Source organism: Papilio xuthus, unplaced genomic scaffold (assembly GCF_000836235.2).
Source record: "Papilio xuthus unplaced genomic scaffold, Pxut_1.1 DF826945.1, whole genome shotgun sequence".
Taxonomy (NCBI): Eukaryota; Metazoa; Arthropoda; class Insecta; order Lepidoptera; family Papilionidae; genus Papilio; species Papilio xuthus.
The window spans coordinates 2411210-2435489 of record NW_013531704.1 but is presented as its reverse complement, the minus strand read 5'-3'; the positions used below and the strand labels follow the sequence as shown (position 1 = coordinate 2435489).

Here is a 24280-nt window from a genome sequence, read left to right as displayed (position 1 = left end):
TTTCTTAGTTTAGCTATTATTATTACGTTCGTGATAAAGTTTACTAAAAACCAAGTAAACTACTACTACTACTAGTTCCCACGATAATTTGAACCAAAATGAGTACAAACACACAACTTCTAAATATAACAAATATATTATATATTAAAAAAAAACGAAATACTGAATCATCATCAGTAGCTTAATCTTAAAACAATAGCAACCATCTCGTTCTCTCGTAAAAGCTTGCGAAGACTTAATGCAAACATTTTCTAGTCATTGGGCAGACGCCCGTGTGTTACCACGTCTGCGACTCGTGCGCATCCGACCAAAACATCGTACAGTTCGCTATGATTTCAACGAAATTACACTGTGATTTTTTTAATATCTGAATACCGAAAAAGGCATCATGTTTATTTAAATACTGTGAAATAAAAGTGTCATTTACAAGTGTGAAGTAAATTAGAAACGTTGAAATGAAATTCTTTTTGTAAGTATTTTTTTAATATTATTAATAGATTAAATTAATACTTACGCTTTGGAAGTATAATGTAATATTAATAGTGAAGTTTTAACGCTTTGAAGGTTATAATTTTTTTTACAAATCAAATAATTAAATATATACGAATAGGTTAAGTTTAATAGGTAACAGTTATCAAATTAATTTATGCAACATATTTATTTACAAAATAAAAAAATCATAAATTTGCTGACGCATAATTTTGAATACAAAAAAATTTAGTGAGTTAGTGACACAAAGATTGAGGAAAACATTAAAACTATAAAAATAGCATTCTTTATATAATCATAAACGTTGTTAAATAAAATATTTAATCGTTTAATAATATTTATAATAATGTGATAAATTGGTCAGACAAACGTAAGTATGTAATAATCCTTATCTTGTTAATAATAAAATTTAATTATGCAAACAAGATAATTAACAAGCGACTTAAAAAAATACTTTTCTCAGGTCATTCTAATAATACTATTCTGATAGTATACAGGCGCCAATGACTTGAATTAAAACCAGTTGTAGGAGACAGAATTCTCTTACTAATTATTATATCTGCGTGCCACTAAGGGCATAGCGAACATATTGCATTCTCTATCATTAGGACGCTAAAGGAATGTAGGAAGGTTATATTTATCAGTGAATCTAAATACTGAGAGTTATTACCGTTGGATTCCACTGCCGGTAAAGTTGTAAAAAAGTATAATATTACTTTATTCTGTTTATAATCACGTTCACTAACTTATGACTTTTAAGTAACATCTTTAGCTTGTCTATGCTTTATTTATGTTAGAACAATGAAGCATAGTCAAGTTAATGAAAAGGCACAATTTAAAAACCGGTTTTAACTTTTAAAAAGTAAAAAAGACCGTTTAAAATATAATACAAAAAATAAAAATCAATAACTGATACACATTGATAATAATTGAATATAATCTCAATTGTTAATCGTTAAAAACCTCTGTTGTTTTATTCATAGAGTCAATTTACGAGTAAGATTCCCGCCCATCGGTGCGAACATGCCCTTTAGTTAACATATGCAGTCGTATCGGCTTTACTTTGTACTGGTTAAAGAAGGTCGAATAACCGTTCGTCGATGTCAACGTTAATTTTCTTCAATTTATTTTTTTATTTATTTAAATTATTGATTTCCAGTCAATAACTTTACCCAAAAATGTCCTTAACAATCTTACTTATATTATAAATGCGAATGATTAGATGGATGGATTGGTTTGTTTGAAGGTATCTCCAGAACGGCTAAACGAATCTTGATGAAATTTGACATACATAAGAACACATTCAGCGCAAACGGAATCGCTGGCGACCGCTAGTTTGAAATAATTATAATCCGTTACTATAATAAATATTATTACAAAAGAATCTTTTAAACATTATCACCTTGAATAGAAAAGAAATTAAATTCTGTTCATTAAAAACTTATGTGAACGGAGAATCGATTTGAAACACGATGTGTTACAAATTAGAAATATATTAAAATCATGTTTGACGAGAAAATCAAAGGAAATTTCTCATAAAGTGTACATTTATAGATTCCAGTTTTCAATGAGCGTTAGTGAAATTAGTAGGAAACAGTTTATTGGTCAGTTAGTCTATTTTAAAGTACGTTATCAACACCTTGGCACTAATCAATTGACCGTAGATTTCTGAGTATAAAATTTGGGTCTCGTAAACCCATGGTAAGAAGTCATCTACGAAAACGATGTTTGTGGAAACTTGATATACCCGGTTTTAAATTCACAAAAAAAATAAGAATGTCAGTATTAAGTTTTGTTTTAATGAATTTAACTTAAAGTTATAACTTCATTAAAACAAATAATTAATATACAAGATAAATGTTGTAAGTTATTTTTTTATTTCCAAATAATAACAGTATAATATAGAGGTCATGGTTTCCAGTAGATTTCTAGTTTCCATAAGGAATAAATAGAAGTGTACAGCTTTCCTTACACATAAGTTTAAATAAAGGAAAGCTACTATTAATAATCCGATCACATAGATGTTACTGGACGATTTATATTTCCTGAATTTCTTGTCTAAACTTCTGCAACTCATTTTATGATAGGTATGGCAGGAAGTCTATAAAATTGACTACGTAATAAGATACTAAACTATGTGCTTTGTTATTTACAATTCTATTTCATACTTTTATGTTCACACGCGCATCTTCATTATTTAGTTGCTTTACGCATATGTAAAGCCGTTGACACACCTCAATTATAACTGCACAGTTTTAACTGGAGGTGTGTCGCCGACTTTACGTGTGTAGTCAAAACTGAGTATTGTTCAGTTCAAAATTTTACAAAGTAAAACTGTTGTACACATGATGTATTTGCGTTGCTGATAACATAAAAAACATAAAAAAAAATTGTCTGTCCACAAGGTCACGTAGTTCAAGCTAGTCTCCATAACGGCTGTACCGATTTTGACAGGATTTGATAGGAAGGTAGCTGATGGTCGCAGGAATATTATAGGCAACTTTTTTAACTGTGCGCTGACGAAATCCCAGGGGACCGCTAGTATAACCTTTTTTTGAAGTTTGTAATACTTCTGGGAATATGGCTACCTCTCTGTTTCAAGGTTTATACTCGGGGGCTAAAGGTCTGAACTTAACAATGCAGCGGTCAACCTTTTTTCAATGTCTAAGATCTAATTTTTTGTTAATATGACCTTTTAGATCAACCTTAGGACTCATGTTACAGATTTAAAGATAAAGACATGCTATTATATACTTTTCAAATGTTTTTAAAATGCAAAAACCATGTACTTTATTATGTAAAGCGCCTTTGATGATTAATAATGTTGATGAGGTCTTTGATATTAGAATATTTTTATGAGATAAAACGATTCTATCGTTTAATTATATACTTTTGTGTTACATTTTGTTACGAACAAATTTGTATCAATTTCTGAACATTAAGAAATGTTAAATAGAAGTGAGTAATATTATAACATTTTTTAACATTCTTTTATAAGTTAAAAATAAAAACAGACTATTTTAATGAAAAATAACTACAATCTATTTTGATGTAATATTATATTCCGATGACAGTTATGTAATTCTTTATATTACCAATTTATATTCAAAATAATTTCATTTCAAACTAGTTTTAGCAATCCGTGGCAGATTCCTTATATTATACTCATATGCATAATTTATTGCGATTCTTAAAAGTTTTGTAATTCACTGATTTAAAACAATCTTGTCGCGTTTTGTAAATATAAACGGATGTTAACGTGTTTTGAATTTATAAGATATATGTAAATGTTTTTTTATTTTTTATTTTGTGTAATTTGATGATTTGTGAGTGAGAACTAAAAATAAAAACTCAAAAACATTGTAGAGTAACTCTATATTGTGTTGTCATTCCAAATGCAACTGTTAACAACAAATAATTATTTATTATTTAACTAGCTGTCGCAGCAACTACGTCTGCGCAATCAGAAAAAAATATAATTAGTAGCCTATCTGTTCTTCCAGACTACGTTCTACATGTATTTTTATTATATTATAAGATGGCAAACGAGCGAACGGTCACCTGAAATCGCTGAAATAGCGAAGCGACCGCTGCCTGCCGACAGACGAAACGCGGAATTGCTTCCACTTCACGCCTGTCTTCTGTGTGGTCGTGGTATTTCACCGGGCGAGCCGGGCCAATTCGTGCGAAGATGGTAAAGCGGGCTCTACCACTGTTAAATTTCAACGATATCCATGCGGATGTTCCGGAGATATCTTGAAAATCCATCCATCCAAACATTCGCATATATAATATTAGTTCTAAATACAAACATTATAAATTTATTTCAATATTAAAATTCCTATTATGTATTAACTAAGGGGTCATCTCATAATTGATAAGACTTAGATGTTGGTACAATGAATACATATAAAAAAAATTGCGATCTCCGATACAAAGTAACATATTTTTAAATGTATATTTATTAAGTAGAAGATTTTGTCTCATTAAAATACTTGCAATCAAAATCTTTGTATATACGAGTATTAGCGTACAGTATGTGTAAAAACAATAACAATGTAAATAAAATCAACATACACCAACAACAAAAATTACAACAACTTCGTCTATTGCGCATTATACGTATGCCTTTCTCATTCATATATTTACGTAAACGTCTGTTCTAAATTATCTCATAACAAATCATAATAATACAATAAAAATATTTAAAATCTTCAAACAAATACCATCGAACTATAAATCACTTTGAAACTATGGAAATAATACAAACGAGTAGTCTATTTCTGCCTTTTACTATAACTAAATTTAAAAAAAAAACTAAATCTGTGCGAAACACAGTCAAATATAATCTTCTTTATTTATATATATAAAAGAAAGTCGTGTTAGTTACACTATTTATAACTCGAGAACGGCTTTACCGATATGGCTGAAAATTGGCGAGGAGGTAGCAGAGAGCCAGGAGACGGACCTAGGATACTATTTATTCATTTTTTTTGGAATTCGTGCCTTGAAGAGCTGCTTTTTATTTAACTTACTAATATTATAAATGCGAATGTTTAGATAGATGTGACGTGCATTTATGGATGGGTGTTTGAAGATATCTCTAGAACGGTTGAAGGGATCTGGATTAAATTTGGCATACGTATAGAAACAACATAGTCTGAAAGAACACATAGGCTACACTAATTAAGTTTTTCTATATATCCACGCGGACGGAGTCGCGGGCGACCGCTAGTTGTAATATAAAATGAAAAAGTAAAACCTAAACTTCCTAATCAAATAAATCTAATGTCAAAGAGGTTACGGACTCTGATAAATTAATAAATTGTAATAAACTAAAACATACGTTTAGATAAAACAAAAATAATTAAAACAAATTAGTTACCTACTAAAGTGTTGTTATCTTACTGCTTACTAATATTATAAATGCGAATGTTTAGATAAATGGATGAATTTCGATTTATTAGAAGGTATCTCCAGAACGGCTTAACGGATCTCGATGAATTTTGACGCGAATGTAGAACATAATCTGGAAGAACGTATAGGCTCCTAATTAGGATATTTTAAAATTCCGAGAACAGCGTCGCTGACAGCTAGTATTAGTATAATATAAACAAACACTATATACCATCTTCTCAAGAGCAAGGTTTTGTCTTATAACAATTACTAGGTCTGTCTCTGTCTGCTGTCTGTTACTAGCTGTCGCCCGCGACTCCGTCCGTGCGGATTTAAAAACATAATAAGTTGGCTATGTGTTCTATGTGTATGCCAAATTTCATCAAGATTCGTTTAGCCGTTCTGGAGATATCTTCAAACAAACATCCATCCATCCGTCCATTCATTCATCAAACATTTGCATTTGTAATATTAGTAAGATTATCCTATGTTACTCAGAGATAATGTAACATTCTAATGGAAAGAAACCTTCTTGTAGTTTTTTCTTGTTCTGTTTTTCCCTTGAAAAAAAAAAGTTTTTGTTTTTCATAATGGTAGTGTTAGTTTGCTACTTTTAAAGGCCTTTCAAGAGATGTCTTATATTCATTTGAATTATTATTAGTAAGGATGTGAACACATTGATAGATAATAACGGATGCCGACCACGTCATTGTCGGTTTTGTTATTATAATTATGAATGAGCTGTATTTATTTTAAATCACTATAAATTCTATGACTAAAATGTTGACACACATAGATTAAAGGTCAGGGTTCTTTGAAAAGTGTAGGAAAACATCGTTCGCGTCAACTTGGACATGACATAATTAATTTGATATTTAATTTTAATTGCCAACTATTATTGTAATAACCTGAGCGGAATATCAGTACAGTTAACAGTGGTAGAGCCCGCTTTAACATCTTCGCACGAATTGACTCGGCTCGCCCGGTGAAATACCATGACCACACAGAAGACAGGCGTCAAGTGGAAGCAATTCCGCGTTTCGTCTGATAAGTGTGCGTCCCGGAGGCCTAATTTAATCCTCTCTCCCTTCCCACCCTTTTTCTTATAAGGAAAGGATGGGAAGTGGAAGTCGACTTTCCGGATGAGAGGATGCATGGAAAGGGAACATATTTTCTTTCTGTGCATCCTCACCTCCGTCGATTAAAGGTAGGCAACGCTTATGCAATTGCGTAAGTCTATGGGCAACGGTCACTTCGCTATTTCAGCGATTTCAGGTGGCCGCTCGCTCGTTTGCCACTTTATGATACAAAAAAAAACAGTTTTTGACAAAATATTACTAATATAATAAATGCGAATGTATCGATGGATTGATGTTTGTTAAAAGGTATCTCCAGAACGGCTGCATGGATCTCGTTTAAATTTGGCATTATAATGTGAATATTATAATATAGTCTGGAAGAACACATAGGCTACTCAATATATTTTATCCGAGAAATAACTACTGATACTTTCGAGACAATCGATCGGTGACATTAATAATCGTAAGAAAAGTTCATTAGCTAAATCCGATTATGAATTTAAAAAGCAACTGTTGTATTAATATATATATCAGAACATGTTCTTCCGACTTTTATAAAACCTTTTTAGATTTTAAAGTACTACGATATTTCATTAACCGATGTAATCATGGAAGGGCCGTCTGTTAAATATCACGTCCAATCGAGATAATCCGGTTTACGCAACTGACACGCTACTTCATTCTTAACAAATAGAGGATTAACAGCTAGCTCGTTTTACTATGCCTACAACGTTTATAGATTATGTTTATTCTCATTCATAATGATTCATTAAAGTTGAGTTCGAATTATTATTATTATATTTAATCTATCATACTCATAACATTGAAAATATTATCATGGATGGATGGATGGATAGATGTTTGTTTGAAGTTATCTCCGGATTTGATCGAAATTTGGCACACATGTAGAACATAGTCTGAAGAAACACATAGGCAACTTGTTATGATTTCTTTTAATTCCGCGCTGACGGAGTCGCGGGCGACATCTAGTTAATATATAATTAGGATTTTACTACACTCAGAACATAGTAGAACTGTGCTCAATCATTTCTCGATATGTTTACTTTGAAATTATTTAAATCTATTATTTAAATATTTTATAAAAAGGATACCTCGATTCACTATATCTCTTTAATACTACGAGAAAGAATACGAACCGAAAGTACTTTTTTAGTCCACAGAAGGTAAAAACATAGTAGTACTACGAAGTTGACCATTTCCACTGCCGAAAAAACCGTTCAAAAAGCATATTGTTGTCTATATTTGTTCACAGAAAATGAGAGGGATGGTTATAAGTTTTCGGATATATCAACAGTGGAAGCTCACCTTGATAATTTAGCACAATACTGTGAACATTCCCACTTCTAAAGCAACATGTGTTAAGTAATTTGTATGTTCTTGTGTTTTGCAATGGATTTTGTTGTCGCAATAAATTGATTAAACACAATATTGAGAATATTATTCTTGCAATCGTCTTCTGTTTGTATGTTTATTTAGAAATAGAATTACCCAATATGGTTACGATGAATCTTATCTTACTAATATAAATGCGATGTACTACTAATGTATGGATGGATGGATGTTTGCTTAAAGGTATCTTCAGAACAGCTGAAGCTGAAGAGACCTCGATGAAATTTGGCATACATATAGAACATAGTCTGGAAGAGTACATAGGCTACTTATTTCTTATTTTTTATTGCGAGTAGACGGAGTCGCGGGCGACCGCTAGTATAAAATAAAGTATACACTTCAATAGGAGTATAAATAATACGATTTTATTATAAGCGTGCTTATGACAATTTCGATACTTCGAGTAACTCTAGAGTACGGTTATTTTATCAAAATAATATATTCATTTACAGTCATTAGGTGATTGCAAAATATGCACTTTTTAAAGTAAATGTTTCGGATAACGTGACTAGCTATTGACTGCGTGTGGTCAATTCTTACTAAGTTAAAACCACTACTTTAAAATTTAACTTAACATATTTTTAATTGTTTTCATTCTCATTTTATTTTAAATATGCAAGGAGTTACGATAATTGAATTTGTGTAAAAGAATCGATACTGTGAAACAGAATATATTAATAAAATTATAAAAGATTTTATCATCTATGTTAATATCCAAAAAAACAAGACAATTTAAACTTCTGTATCGTTTTAAATATTCACATATTAAAATTCTTTCCGTAATATATTATGGCGCCAGCATCCAACCCATCTGAAAGATTTATCTTCCAGCTAAATCCGAACGATCTATTTGCTCACTTCATTCATGGGCAAGTCCATCAATCTTGTAATGTGTCATTTAAAAAACAACATATCCTATCACCTAAGTTACACCAAAATAGCCCTTAAGTTATAGCACTACGTTCGTACTAAGTGTAGAGTTAACTTTGCCTCAATGTCAACCACGGGGCAAGTGACGTAAGTGATGACGCCAACCTCACGTACATTTCCAGAAATTTAACTACGCTAAACATCTGCCCTACAAATGCAAGTGAAAGTTTAGTTTGTACTTTCCGACTCGATGTGATAAACATGGGAAAATATTAGAATCGAGGTCGACAATAGTTCTATGGCCGTAATCTGTTGGATGATTGAATTGCCCTAAAGATTTTAACTTCTTTATTTCCGTATAACACTTTTAATTGGCTGCTTGGAAGCAGAACAACTAAGTAATTGAAAAAGAAATCAAATCGTGCATTTACATTTTACGTTGAAACTTTTTAGGGTTCCGTACCTCATAGGAAAAAAACTGAACCCTTATAGAATCACTTTGGTGTCCGTCCGTCCGTCTGTCAAGAGCCTTTTTTACTTATTCAGTAGTACTTTATGATCGATACAGCTGTTACGTGCATATCAGAAGGCCTAGTACGAAAATTTACCATCTTGTCCTATCTGGTATAAAGCGCACCAATAAACATATGACGATAACATTAAGAATACTTTCTCGCAAATCATGCTAGACCCTCTTTAATTTACAAATAAACACAGTCATAACAATGGTAACTCCGTGTTTACTCAAACATCCTATTAATTCAATAATTTATCTCCCTTTCTTAACGTTATTTCGAATGTGTTTATTTAAAGAAAACGCACATTTTACTTTACGCGTTATATCACCGGTAAATAATTCGGCGAAACAATTTTATAGTTTCTTAAAAATAACTTTTAGTGATACTGTCATCAAAAATTGGCCAAGTTCCAAAGATCTTTGCAGTCATACTGAACCTAGAACTAAAGATTTTAATACTAACTCTGTTCCATCATTTTAGCTAAACGGCGTCAAATTCTAATTAAAATCTATACATATAAGTGAAATTGGAGTAGCTGTATGTAATGCAAATTTTCATTTTTCTCTATCTGTCCGCAAGGCCGTGTCTGTTCCCGACAATCTTCGAAACGGCTAACTCGATTTTGATTTTGATCCGAACTTTGACGGCAACGATGCAAATACATGCGATTATACTATAGGCTCCTCCTCCATCGCTATAAAAAATTAGCTTCAAATAACACAGTGAATGTAAAAGTAACAACAATTTAACACTTTGGGAACAGAAAATTATCAATTATCATCAAAATTATATTTAGTCTATGTTTTCAAATAGTCACAACCCAAGTTAAGATTTTAAAATAACCTAATATAATTTTTATAAATAATTTTATCAAGGAATGAAATTAAATATTTTTTTTTCTACTATAAGGTTACTTTTAGGATTGGTTACATCTTGTCCTATCAGGTGGTGATCTTAACAATGTTTATTACGAACGAATCACTTTGTGCGTTGCATTTCGTTGCGGATGTGTATCTTTTGCATTTTATCACGTACAATGCATATGTATGTGTACATATATGCGAATGTGTGTCTTTTTTAAATATCGTAGTCCAATTCTATTTTTAGAAGTGAATTGGTAATGAATTGATTCAAGGACAATATTATTGTTCTCGTTCACCGCTTTTTTGATATTACAGTAAACATAAAATTAGTCTTATACTATTATTATATATAAATACTTATTTCAGAATTAATGGAGTAAACAATTGTTTCAACTGCTAAACATTTTTTTGTTGCGCTTATTATTGTCACCAGATTGTTACGTAAAAATTAAATAAATTATGATCTCGATTAAATTTGACTTTTATGTATATATAACATAGTCTGGAAAGCTACTTTGTTTTTAATTCCGCGCGGACGAAGTCACGGGCAAAAGCTGGTCCACAATAATTACATTACAAATTAATTACTTAAATTTATCTCACCGTATCTCGTCTTGCACTAATTAATAACTGTTGGGCTAATACAATATTTAAGATTGTCCAATGCAGCCGCTGCTCGCTTCCTGTACTACATTTAGAGACATCTGATCTAAAAACCTAATTACAATCGCCTAAATAACACGCTTGATTAGTTATGAAATGTAGCGTTTCATCTCGCGACTTTTTATAAAATTTTGTGCAGTACATAATTAGAAGTAGAACGGATGGTATCCTTCAATTTAATAAATTCCAGTTTAATACCTTAACGTGTTTTTGAGAAAAAGGGTCTTGACAGACGGACGGACGGACAACAAAGTAATCCTATAAGGGTTCCGTTTTTTTCCTATGAGGTACGAAACCCTAAAAACAACAAGAAGTGAATATCACTATCTGCATTTTACCTTATCTGTGACAACTTTTAATAGCTTTAAGTTTAAATTCATATCAAGAAGTATGTATATGTTAGATGTAAGGTGTTCGATTAAAAATTTAAAAAAGTTAAGGCCCTGAGAATCTATTTAGGTGTTAAAAATTATTATTTTATTAATTCAATAAAATAACCTTTTTAAAAATAAAGACAGACTAAAGTAAACTGCAGTAAAAGACAAAATTAAACTTTATGATTTTACCACATTTGATCACTACTAGTTTTATTAGCTTTTTAACTGATTTCTGTGAAACGCCGTTAATTACTCTACATTTAGTAACAACGTTGTCATAGACAATTTTACTTGATATAAAAAGTATTTTCTTTTCGTTAATTTATTTCTTATTTTATAATCTCTTACTGAGTTTAGTGCACATTGACTGTTCAAGGAAGTATTTAATAACTATGAGTGGGGTAGTTAAATTAGTAAATTGGAAGGGTTAGTTTATCTACTTCCACTGAAATATATGTAACCCAAGGGGAATGCAATCCTTTGTAGTTTTGTACAATTCCGACGACAATAAATTCCCGAAGAACAGATGGAATAACTCATTAAAATAATATAGAAGATGCGTAATATCGATAATCAACGATGCTATTTTTCATAAATATCAAACAATTTGAATTTAACAAATAAATCTTTAATACACTTTTGAATACAAGTTACACAATTTACAGTACCAAAAAGCATTTGTAGGCATCCTTATGGGCCGTTTAACAAATCGTTACACTTTCAAAATTAGCAGTTGTTCTGGTACAAGAGCGCTCCGGCTATAAACGCCGCTGGGAGTGTTACGTTAAATCGCTTGCCTCCAGTTATATCGCTTCTAACTAACTCAACTTTACTTCTAAAGGATTAATTGTAAAGATTTTGTTAAAATATTTCTTTAAATTACCTTACTATCATTTCTTTTCAGCTTTATTGCTGTGATTCTGCTCTCGAAGACAATAAAAGCCGAATTATATGCCGGTAAGTTTTACATACAACTACATCCACCTCTGACAAATTTACGTAAACATAACTTAAAAGAACATGTAAAAAGTGAATTCATATAAATTACTGAATAGTAAGAAGGCACGTAACGTACTATAGAAGGTAATATAAAAGAAATTTCCTTTATTTACTACAGAAGGCAACCGCCTAGGTCATGCAAAATAACGAAATTTGTTGTGATTTGAATTTTAAATTGCTAAATTCACCCAGAGAAATGGCTGATCAAATTACAGGCTTCTTTGTTGGTTACAACTTATTTTTTGTTACTGACTTGCATGTAAAAAGCTACCGTGACCTCTGCCATTAAGCTTCAATCAAGATTAGTGGAAGCAGCTGCTAGTGTGCTCACAATGCTGTGTTTAGTTTACAAAATATTTTTGCTATGTACTTGTATTTAGTAAAAACATATTCCACCACTATTGTCCTAGATATTCACTAGAAATTTACATTTAAATTGCTGTCTGAGCTACTAAAATAATTTTTATAATAGCTAACAAATGTGACAAAACATTTATTTTGTGGTAAAGGAAAATTATCATTATTCAACTAAAACTTTTAATAAAAATAATCGCATGATTTTCTAATTACGGAATTCTTATAACTTTTTAACGAATTCAAATTATCATAAATCTTGGTGAAGTGTGTGAGTAGATCAAGTACTTGTACAAGTAGAACAATGGGTCAATTGTTAATACCTTTACAAACTAAACAATTTATTACTTTCACTTTGACAAATGGCAATTGATAAGAGGTTCGTGTTAATGAAGATATTTACGGTTTTAAAAAATAAAGTTACAACTCTTAAAATAACAAAAGGCATAGTACAGACTAATACAAAATCAAAATAAGTAAACAGTAGTTTAACAGTGGTAAAACCCGCTTTAACATCTTCGCGCGAATTGTACGGGCTCGCCCGGTGAAATACCACGTCCACACTGAAGACAGGCGTGAAGTGGAAGCTAATCCGCGTTTTGTCTGATGAGTGTCCGTCCCGGAGGCCTAATTTAGTCCTCTTTCCCTTCCAATCCATTTTCTTATAAGAAAAGAATGGGAAGTGGAAGTGGACTTTCCGCATATGCAATTGGGTTTGTCTATGGGCAACGGACAAAATTAAAAAAAAAGTGAAAAATTAAAGAAAGTTGAACATCTAAAGAAAACATAGGATTGAGTAATTGTTTTTTTGTTTCAGATTACAACATTCTCCAAGATGTGATTAAAGTTTATGAAATATATACTTCTGATGCAGAAAGAATAAACTTTATAGATGGACCAGACGGCGATATCGCATTTAAATTTGATAAAACAAGCAAAGTCCTGTCTCCAATCAGCAATACTACATTAAACAACCTCAAGCTTTCTAGTCCTTTCATTTTAAGTGTCATGTTTAAATTTCATGAAAGTGATTATGCTTGCTTGTTCGCTATCAAAAATTTAGAGAACCTTGTTAAGTTAAGATTATGTATTACACCAAAAGCTCCTGATTTTTTTGAAATAAATATCGATATCGATGGCCTTAACGAAACCGTAAATATCGATGTATATAAAGACCTAAGTAAAAATTGGGTGGATATGTACATAACGTTTGACAAAGCAATAACACTATATACTGAATGTTCTTTTATCGATACTTTTGAACCGGATGAAAATATGGATGATATTTCTTTTACAAGTGACGATTGGATTTACATTGGACAGTCAGGTGTAGAGGAAAGCGGTCTATTCAGAGTAAGTTTAGTTATTATTTTCTCCAAAACTTCAAAAGTTATTTATAATTTAAGTATTAAAAACATTCATCATCAGCTCACTAATACGTTGCCACTGAGCGGTCTGCAGTTTACACTAAGTTTTTACGCCCATAGGAAACATTAGGAATATGTTAGTTCATAAACTTGCTGTTCTGCATGGATGGATGTTTTGTGGAGGTATCTCCGGAACGCATTTCGCTGAAATTTTGCATAGATGTAGAACATAGCCTGGAAGAACACATAGTTAGTAGCCTATGTGTTCTTCTGTTTTATTTTTTAATTCCGCACGGGCGGAGACGCGGTTTAGTTTCATATAATTTTTAAAATCACCAACAACTTCTTGTATTGTACAACAGTGCAAGTAACGGCACAAAATTAGCTGTCGCTGCAAGCTGAATTAGTAGGCGACTCGCGCATGTAAGGATTTCGCTAAACACGAGTAGATTAAATTCTACGGCACGGACGGGTTTGTATTAATTTCCCAAAGTAACTTTGCTAATTCCACATGCGGCTTCGTTAGTATTTTCACCTTTTGTTTGCTACGTTTCATCTTTTTGTACGTAATACTTAAAGTATATTTTACAAACGCACCGCAACTGTTAACGTTATAATATAAATTTTATCATACATAGTTAATGCTTTAAAACGTTATATCATTGTAAAATGTTTGAAACAAATTACAGCAGTATCATGTTTGAATACGTCAGAATATCTTTCTGAATTCTAAACACAGGTCTTTTATCAAATAAGCTAAAGTTACCCATCATACTTTAATTCATATACTTCCATAATATACTATTTAAACAATTAATATGCCTCTAGTGAGCTATATTTGGAATAAACATAAATATCATAAGCTAATTGTTACAGTCGCTAGAAACTAGCTACCACCTAAGCTATGAATCACTTCGTTATCGTCGACTAACAAAGTAAAGACCGCTAAATAGCATTTCATACCTTACATACAAACGCTAATGCGTTCTAACCCCGATATTAAATCAGCCGTTATGAGTTCATTAAGCTAACACCCTGCTATGTTTTCGTACTGGAATGTAACACGTGTTTCTAAATTATTGTTCATACAATTTTGCTCATGTTCGGTTCAATTTACTTAATGTCTTCGTTTGTTATAAGCTGAGAATTAACACAATTATGATCCTAACTGTCAAATTATACGTCTCAGATGATAATAATTATTTGTTAAGTAATTTTTAAAACCTTTAATCTTAGTATAAATATACTTAATCATCATTAATCTTTAACATTTTTGCTTTCTGTGCATCCTCTCCTCCATCGATTAAAGGTGGGCAACGCATATGCAATTGCGTATGTCTATGGGCAACGGTCACTTCGCTATTTCAGCGATTTCAGGTGTCCGCTCGCTCGTTTGCCACCTTATGATATATAAATAAAATAGAAACTATAACATTATTTATTTTATCACATGAACTGCTGAACTTTCAAAAATGTGCTACAAAATAATATGAGGTTCTTGATATGTTTCGTCGATGAGATTATAAAGGATTAACGTTTACAAGCATCCATCCCCTCCTCGTCCATCCGGCTTCGCCTCTATTCGTGATCGCCACAGTGACTTATAAAGTAAAACGTAGATAAAACGATACAGTTAAATAAAAAAGTTTATACTGAGCTTACTTCATCGCATTAGTGGGTTTACAATGATTATAAGACGGAAAGGATTTTATACATGGTATTAAGTCATTAAATTTAAAGCTCTTTCGAGAAACGGCTTGTAATTATTTTAAAACTATTCGTTTACTCTGCAAATAATTTAGTGGGCAATTTAGATTCCTTCACGCATCTTTAACTTAGCATAACAAAGATGCATTTCTGCACGTACAATTTGTTACTTCTACGGACTTTTAAAGCTGGACTTTACCTTATATCGTCAACATTATATTACGATCATGTTTTTGTAAACTATCTCTACTCGAATATATTATTTGACACATGTTTTCTTAAAGGTTACTTTCGTACGAAGTTACGATAGTGAACTCGATTAATCAGCGCATTAAAAATTTCTTAGAACTACAACATTACATTTAAGGGTTTGCACTATTCTTGATGTATTAAAAATATAAAATCTAATATAATTATTTTTTCCAGGGTGCCATTAACAAAATTATTTTATACCCGGATACGGACAACATACAAAGTGTTTGCAAGAATGTAAGTTGTTTTCATATATTTTTACTCTCAAGATAATAAAAGCAATGTGATGTCCTCACCAGAAAAGTTCCTCAAACTCAACATCATCGCGTCCTAACTCACCATAATTCATAATGTATCGCACATTGGTTGGTTTTTGTATCATCATCAGCTACGTATAAGTCAACGTACAATTATGATGACCCAGTGCGGGTTGCTTGACTTCACATGATCTTTGTTAGTCATGTTTTTGGTTTAAGGCTAATTATTTACTGTTTCAATGTGACCAAAACTTCATTAGCCATGTTTTAGACTTTGTTAAAGTACTAAGAAAAATAACTCTTACTACCTACATTACTAACGTTATAGGTAAGTTTTGTCGAGACTGTACTAATAAGAATTTATAATTAAAAATTTCAATAACTTTGTTATTAAAGGGTTCGCCCGAACCAAACCAAAACCTATCACCGCAAACTCATCAACAAATGAAATAGAATAACCTTGAAATACTCAAAAATCAAGTTTCACACTTAAGTACTACTGCAAGATATTTCCAGTCTTATTATTTAATATTTTGTCTTGATTATACATTGAATTACGAAACTTTTCATAGTATTTTTATTAATTCCTGATTGTATATATAATATAATATATAATGTGTTTTTATACAAATTATCATGATACAGAGAAACAATTTTTAAACATCAAAATTTTATTCCAGGAAATTTATATCCCTGACAGTGTAAGTCTTATATTCCAAAATCATATCGATGTTACTATGGATTGCCTTATACTATGTAGACTATAAATTTTATGTATATTTCTTCTAAAGTTTATTGGTATTTACATAAGTTAACTTTTATATTTGCTTATATATCCCGCAGGTATGAATGTAAATAACCACACGCATTAATTACGCACAATAATATAATTATATTGTAAAAATATTTGAAATAAGTATATATACTTTATGTAATTATGTACAATATTATTTCTATGTATAAACTATTACTATTATATACATTTGTTTCTCCTCGTAGTGTATTTCTAATTTAAAAAGTCTCCTAAACCGCTATCTGCCTATTTTGATATTAAACTTTATCAATAATATTATTAATGTTCTCTATGTAGTTCTCAAGTTATACAATTGTTCTTATGAGTCGGTACAATTGATTACTTCGTAACCTTTACAGCTTCCTTTGTAAATAACCTTTCTTAGACATTTTTGTATTCAATGTTATGTGGTTTAATTTGATTTTCTTTTGCAGTTCAAAGATGACTTAACTCTGCCACCACCTGAGGGTAAGATACTGAAATATAATTTACTAAAAATTGTAATTTTATTAAATTAAAATCAAAATTACCACAAAATGAATGAAGTTACTAATAACTCTTTTCATTTTACAGGTGAAGATAATAAAGAAGAAACTAATATGAAAGGGGATAAGGGGGAAAAGGGCGATATAGGGGCTAGAGGAGAAACTGGAGCAATGGGCATAAAAGGAGAAAAAGGAGACAAGGTATGAAACGTACGATTAAAATAAGAATAAAACTTAAACTACTTGTGCTACATTTTAGCCATATAAAAACTTTTTTTATATCATACTAATACTTTATTTATGTCAAAGTAATTATGTTTCACGTTACAGGGAAGCGCAGGTTTGTCAATAACTGGGCCTCAAGGTCCTCAAGGTCCAATAGGACCTCAAGGACCAATTGGTAAAGAAGGCCCTAGAGGAGAGGAAGGGGTAAGTTTGTTTGTTAAAATTGTGTACAATGTAAAAAGAAGCCACAATAAACTTTCCATTGTGAATGCTTACTTATTTTTATGAATAGTGAATTTCTTTCAGGAATGTCAGTGTTCAGAATCTGTTGTGTCGAGTCTTATAAAGAAAATGCCTGAAATGAAAGGGCCTCGAGGTGAACCTGGCCCTAGAGGAGAAGATGGCGATACTGGAGAAACTGGAGAAACAGTGAGCAAATCCTTTTCTATGTTGATTTATTATATTTCATCTAAAGACTTAGTTTAAGTATCGAAAAACATTAATATTATTGGCAAAAGACGATGAAGAATCGAAACGGTCTCGTCAGTAGATGGTTACGGAATGTTTTGATTTCTCTTTCTTTGGGACAAAAATAACCCTCAACAAATGTTGGTTATCTGAGTCAGTTCACAACAAAATCAAAAGATTTCTTTAAAACCGGCTAAGTTATTTATTTTAGGGATTACCTGGAAAACAAGGTGAAAGAGGTCCAAAAGGTTCAACCGGTGAGAAAGGTGATAAAGGCGACGACGGCATGCCGGGGAAAGACGGTCAAAATGGATTGAAGGGTGAACCGGGGCGAGATGGGCCGATAGGCCCTCCGGGACCTACAGGGCCAACCGGTCACCCTGGACCACCTGGACTAGCATGTGTGGTAATTAATTTGAATAAAAAATCCTATAATCGTAAGTTACGTATGTTGGTTAATACAGAAATGTTTTTTTCAAAAAGCGGGAAGAAGAGCCAGAAAAATTTCCAATACCTGGTGACAAAGGAGATGTCGGACCTCAAGGACCTCCTGGACCTCGTGGTGAAAAGGGAGAGAAAGGCGAAAGAGGTGTAATAGGCGAGCGCGGCTTACCAGGTGATTTGGTACGAAGTTAATATTTTGTACAGTTATATCCGCCTATTAATTTATCTTCTACTGTTAATGATGTTATGTTAGCAATATGGTTGAGACAGATTTACGGTAAGCTACATTCTAAAATCCGATATTAAAATTTTTCGTTTAAATGATCAACATAAAACGCGTTCGTGTTTCTCTGGGATTTGGGATAGGATAACTTGAGTCGTTTGAGTCATCTGATATGGTCACTTGTTAATTGCCTATTCCGTGGATTTCTGATTTTTGTTTTTTTAATTGTCTAACAGGGACACACAGGACCGCAAGGGAAACAAGGTGAAAAGGGGGAAGTCGGTAACCCAGGATTAAACGGCAAGCCCGGTGTACCTGGTACACATGGTAAACATGGTCTGAATGGTACTAAAGGTATGTACATATAAAATATAATAAATAAATATACATTCTTAATAATAAAATAGACATTCTTAATTATATTCTTTCAATATATCTCCATAGAATCGTATGATTTAGTAAGGCATTTTTGGTTTATGAATGATAAGATTGGATGAGGATTTTTTTTTAATACAGGTGATAAAGGTGAAACGGGTCTTCCAGGAATGCCAGCTAAACTGTCTTCTATATTAGACGACGACATAGACCCTGATGAAAGTAAGAGAATAAATTATGTCTTCATATTAAAAATGATACCTACACACTATAAAAATTGCAGAAGTTTTCTCAATTGTGAATTTGTGAAATATCTTTATTTAAAAAAAATAAGATTATATTTCTTGTAATATAATTTTTCGATCAGGTAACACATAATTCGTAATATTAAATATAAACATAATGGCATTGGTTATTATTTTTTTAGAATCTGTGATAGTGGAAATGTTAAGAGGATACAAAGGAGAGCCAGGAATTAAGGTTAGTTAAATGTAATTTAAATTATTTTTTGTAAAATCAGATTACCTCTATTATTATTGCCACAGACTATCTGATTGCATGTGAATATATTCAAATTTCAAGAACACTTTGTTCCTTTAAGGGTGATAAAGGAGATAAAGGACAAAACGGTACCGCCGGTATTCCTGGAGCTACCGGTAGTCGCGGTGATCGAGGAGAAAAGGGTGACAGAGGATCGACGGGACCCAAAGGGAACAAAGGCGAGAAAGGTGGAACTGGCCCACCGGGGGTTGTATCAATGTCTGCCTTGAGTCGTTTGAAGGTAACTCACTATTTTCTTTGCATCATTTCATTACAGTTTATTTCATTGATTAAAATTGTACGTTAAAATATAACAGGGTCCTAAAGGAGACCGTGGCCAAACAGGCAAGCCTGGTCCTCGTGGGTATGCAGGTCATAACGGTGCAAAGGGCCCAGTGGGTCCTATGGGTCAGAAAGGCTCTAAAGGTGATACGGGTGTTCCTGGACCAATGGTAAGCAGCAGTATTTTTTTAGTAATGCACTTAGAGGAATTCAAATTATAACGCATAATCTTGTTAAGATTAAAAACTTGTTAATTTTTAGGGTCCCAAAGGCTCAACTGGTGCAGCGGGAATAAGGGGTGAAAAAGGTGAAAGGGGCGAAATACCAGAGATAAACCTGGAAAAGGTACTATAGGTATTGAATATTTTGTTTATTTCTTTGCTGTAAATCAGGTAAAAACCATTTGCTTTTTAGTTTTATAAATATCTTTATTGTTGCATTATAGTACATTTTCATAACATCATCTTGATTATTTTTTCTGACCTACGATTCATTTCGATTTATTTTGTACCAAAAAGCTCAAGGGTGAAAAAGGTGACAGAGGTCCATTGGGACCTACAGGAGAGACCGGCAAAATGGGCCCACCAGGTATATGCCAAAAGACTGAAGATAGTTTACCGGTGCCAGGGCCACCCGGTCCACCTGGGTCTCCAGGCCCACCGGGTCCACCAGGTGCACCCGGTTCACCGGGTATATCTGTGACTGGACCTAAAGGCGAGCCTGGAGGGATTGTTTCTACTAAGACTTTGTATAGCTTTAGTGATTATCCAGGTACCTGTTTTTTTTAATTCTAAATATGATTTTCTTCTCTTCACAATCGGTTTTTTATTAGCAAATCCTTTTTTTCAGTTAATAGTGCAGATGATGATGATGAAGTTTTTCATAAAATGGACACGATGATTTACAAAACATCAAAAGGATTAAAAAGAGTAAGTAATTTATATTTTAACCTTATTAAGTACTAATTGAAGAATTAAGAACTTGGTGTATTTTTAATTTTTGGTAATTCCTCATTCTTTTTAGAGAACTAGGTCAACACCGGTGGGGACTCTCGCTTATGTTTTAGAGGAAAAAGTATTATTGTTAAGGGTTGATCGTGGTTGGCAATATGTTGTGGTATGATTTTTATAACATTCTACTTTTTTAAATAGCTTTTTAAATCCAATTTTACCATTAAATACATTTTTTATATTACAGATGGGTTCTTTATACCAAGAGAGAGCGCATAAACCAAATGTAGGTATCTTCTATATATGTATAAAATTATAATCGAGTTTACATAGTAAAAGTCTCTGGTAATTTATGTTAATATTTTCGTTAGTTTGTTTTTTGTTAAAGCTAAACACTATCTGAAATTTTTATCTATTAATTAATTATATTTGTTTACAGCCTCCTTTCCGAACTAATCATAATGAAAGGCGAGGAAAAAAATTCGTAAGTGACATTTTGTTTCGACTCTATTTCAATCGTACAACAATTTTGCTAACGGTATAGTTGATGTCCTAATTATTGATTAATAGGGTACTCTTCTACTTTGTTGCCGTTTTATTGCCTGCTATGATTGGGCATTAAAAGAAGGATACAATCTGCGCTACGTATACCATACATCTTGATCAGTTTAGCCTGACCCGTCTAGAATTATCGAATATAGCCGAAATATACGTAGCGCAATTGCAATATTTGTCTCTTGTATAATATTTTGACGAGTTTCTTTATTTTTAGGTTCATCATCATCATAATCATGATCAGTCATAAGACGCTTGTTTCTTATTATATTATCATTATTTGTTTTAGATTCGGTTAGCAGCACTCGATGAGCCCTATGCTGGCAATATGGAGACAGGAACAAATCGAACAGGTCGAAAGACCGTTGATCAGGAATGTCATCTTCAATCGAAGAAAGCTGGATTTACAGGAACATTTGCTGCATTTCTCGCAAACAAGTCAGTAGAAATTGTTTTCTCTAATTAATTTTCATAGGATAAGAGAGCAGTTAACCATTTATGTAAATCAGCTTTTTAGTAGAAGAGTAGAGTTTGACTGTCTGATTTTTTAACGATCTACTATATTATTTCGCGACCGTATAAACAGGATAATAAAAATATTTTTCTATCGCAGGGTGGAAGACTTGAAGTCTATTCTCAAGACTGCAGACAAGGATGTTGCCGTTTTTAATATTCATCAGCAACTTCTATTCGATTCGTGGATCGATATGTTTAACGACTCGGGAACGGTAGCTTTTAAATCGGATATTTACAGTTTTAGCGGCAAAAATGTACTCATTGATCCTACTTGGTAAGTTTTGTCCTTAAAAATGTTCATTGATTTCTTTACCGATTCTTAGAGTGGTCGATTTCATCATCATCTTATCCCACTTACGTAGGGTATCAATAACCAATCAAATCTTAAGTTTGAAACATAGATAGTGAAAACGTTAAGTAATTAAATAATTATATTAATATCCTATATTTTCAGGCCAATCAAAGCTGTATGGCATGGAGGGACGTCACTAGGAGTGCGATCGCCGAAATATTATTGCCGAGAATGGCTGACAGATAGTCCCAAATATTTTGGTAGTGCTGTCAAAATAAATGACAATAAGCTAGCAATACACGAAAAGTAAGTCACCTAAAAAAAAACATAATTATAAAACCTAATTTTAACTTTGTTTTTATATCTGAGTAGTAATAAAACGTGAAATTACATGCAGGGTAAAAAAATGCTTAAATATATTTTTTGGTTAAAGACGTCTGAAATTACATTATATGAATATAAATTTAAGGCCCAAATTAATGTAATAATTCTGTTCTTAGGTACACATGTGATAAGAAACTTATCGTATTATGTGTCGAAGTTCGACCGAATGTTGTAAGACGTCAGAGGCATATGTAAGTAATTAAAACGTCTTTTATTTTTATCACATCGTAACCGTGAGTTTACACTACCGAAACACTTATCTAAAAACATATGCTATCTTTGTTTTTTTCAAAGAGATTGAAAGAGATGACAATTTGTTTTTTGGACATTTATTTCAATAATGGGAATGACAAGGCTCTTTGTGATTACTCTAACTACATGACACTTATATTGTTTCAGATCGAGACGTCGTCTTGCATACGAGAGATTACTAAATAATAAAATCTGATATTAAAATGAGTGATTTGACTTGACTTAATTATTTATTTGTGAAGTATGTGATGTTATTTAATGTGTGGTGTTAATAAAAATAAGCCTTGGAATTTAACAAGTTTGGTGCAAAATGCGAATTTATATAATAATGAAAAAAGAAAACAAGCCAATTATATTAATGTTTAATTTATTTGTTCTCTTATCGATACATTAAAGATTTAGGCGTACTTTAAAATTTATATAAATTGTTAAAGGCATTTACCGAAACATACATAAAACAAATGTTAAGTTGGAATACGTAATAAAATTAATATTTACAGATATTATGAATATGTTTTTGAATCCCAAAAAGTTAAGATTATTTTCTTAATTTCAAATGGCTTTATTATTTCCTGTAATGAAAAAATGTGTGCATTTAATAAATTTATAACAACATCTATAACTAGTTTAGTATTAGTACTATTAAGATGACATTTTTTTTATATTTTTATGTGCCATAGTAATATTTTTTTATTTTTAAAAATAAGAAAAGTCAATAAAGATGTTATTTATACGTTTTATAACTTTTATTTTCCAGACCCTTAACTTAACTCTACGTCTAGCCAAGATTCAAGTTTATGACTTAAGCAAGTAAAAGTTATTACTTATTTATGGTTTCATGTACAATGATACAGAATATGATAATGTAAATTTTACGGTAATTTTAACTTATATAATAATTCTTATTACTATTACTATAAAACAAATTTTTAATTTTAAAATATTCGTCTATCTCTATGTATGTATCATTCATTACCACCTGTTAATATTAACAGCCACGAAACATATAATTTGAAAATAGTAAGAGCTTCATAAACATATAGAGAAATTCTTGCATACTCGTGCATGTAGAAAAGGAAACACCGCGGCGTCATGGTTTTCCTAGAAGTTTGACTTGGGGGCCTCAAGAGTCGTATGAATAGGCACTTACTAAATTAGCATGTACCTATGCTATTACATCTCTACATCAGATGGGATAGTGGTAAAGCGCTAGTTTATTAAAAAAAACTTGCAAAATATTACACTCGAACTTCTTATCCATCTAATAGTTAAGGATAGTCTCCTAGTATATTAAATATAGTATAACGTAAATAAAAATAAAGTATACATATTGCTAAGTATATTATTATAAAGTTAATTAAATTTTCTCTGCCTTAGTCAGCTGGAACAAGTGTT

General features: G+C 31.8%; 1 protein-coding gene across 2 annotated transcripts; it reads left to right on the top strand.

Annotated features, from left to right (window-relative positions):
- Positions 1–273: 273 nt before the first annotated feature.
- Positions 274–23606, top strand: LOC106121446 (collagen alpha-1(XI) chain). 2 transcript variants are annotated; one of them, XM_013317128.1, is made up of 27 exons: positions 274–469; positions 12070–12122; positions 13336–13871; positions 16019–16081; positions 16782–16802; positions 17329–17362; positions 17468–17580; positions 17710–17808; positions 17911–18033; positions 18284–18478; positions 18556–18696; positions 18976–19093; positions 19256–19336; positions 19542–19594; positions 19716–19895; positions 19972–20106; positions 20198–20281; positions 20455–20707; positions 20786–20865; positions 20960–21052; positions 21134–21172; positions 21326–21370; positions 21731–21879; positions 22055–22231; positions 22412–22555; positions 22750–22824; positions 23033–23606. In XM_013317128.1, the coding sequence occupies exons 1-27, from the start codon at positions 456–458 to the stop codon at positions 23079–23081; spliced, it is 3147 nt and encodes a 1048-aa protein (XP_013172582.1). In that variant the 5' UTR covers positions 274–455; the 3' UTR covers positions 23082–23606. The 2 variants fall into 2 exon arrangements, with proteins under 2 accessions (XP_013172582.1, XP_013172583.1); XM_013317129.1 differs by lacking the exon at positions 16782–16802.
- The last annotated feature ends 674 nt before the right edge of the window (positions 23607–24280 follow it).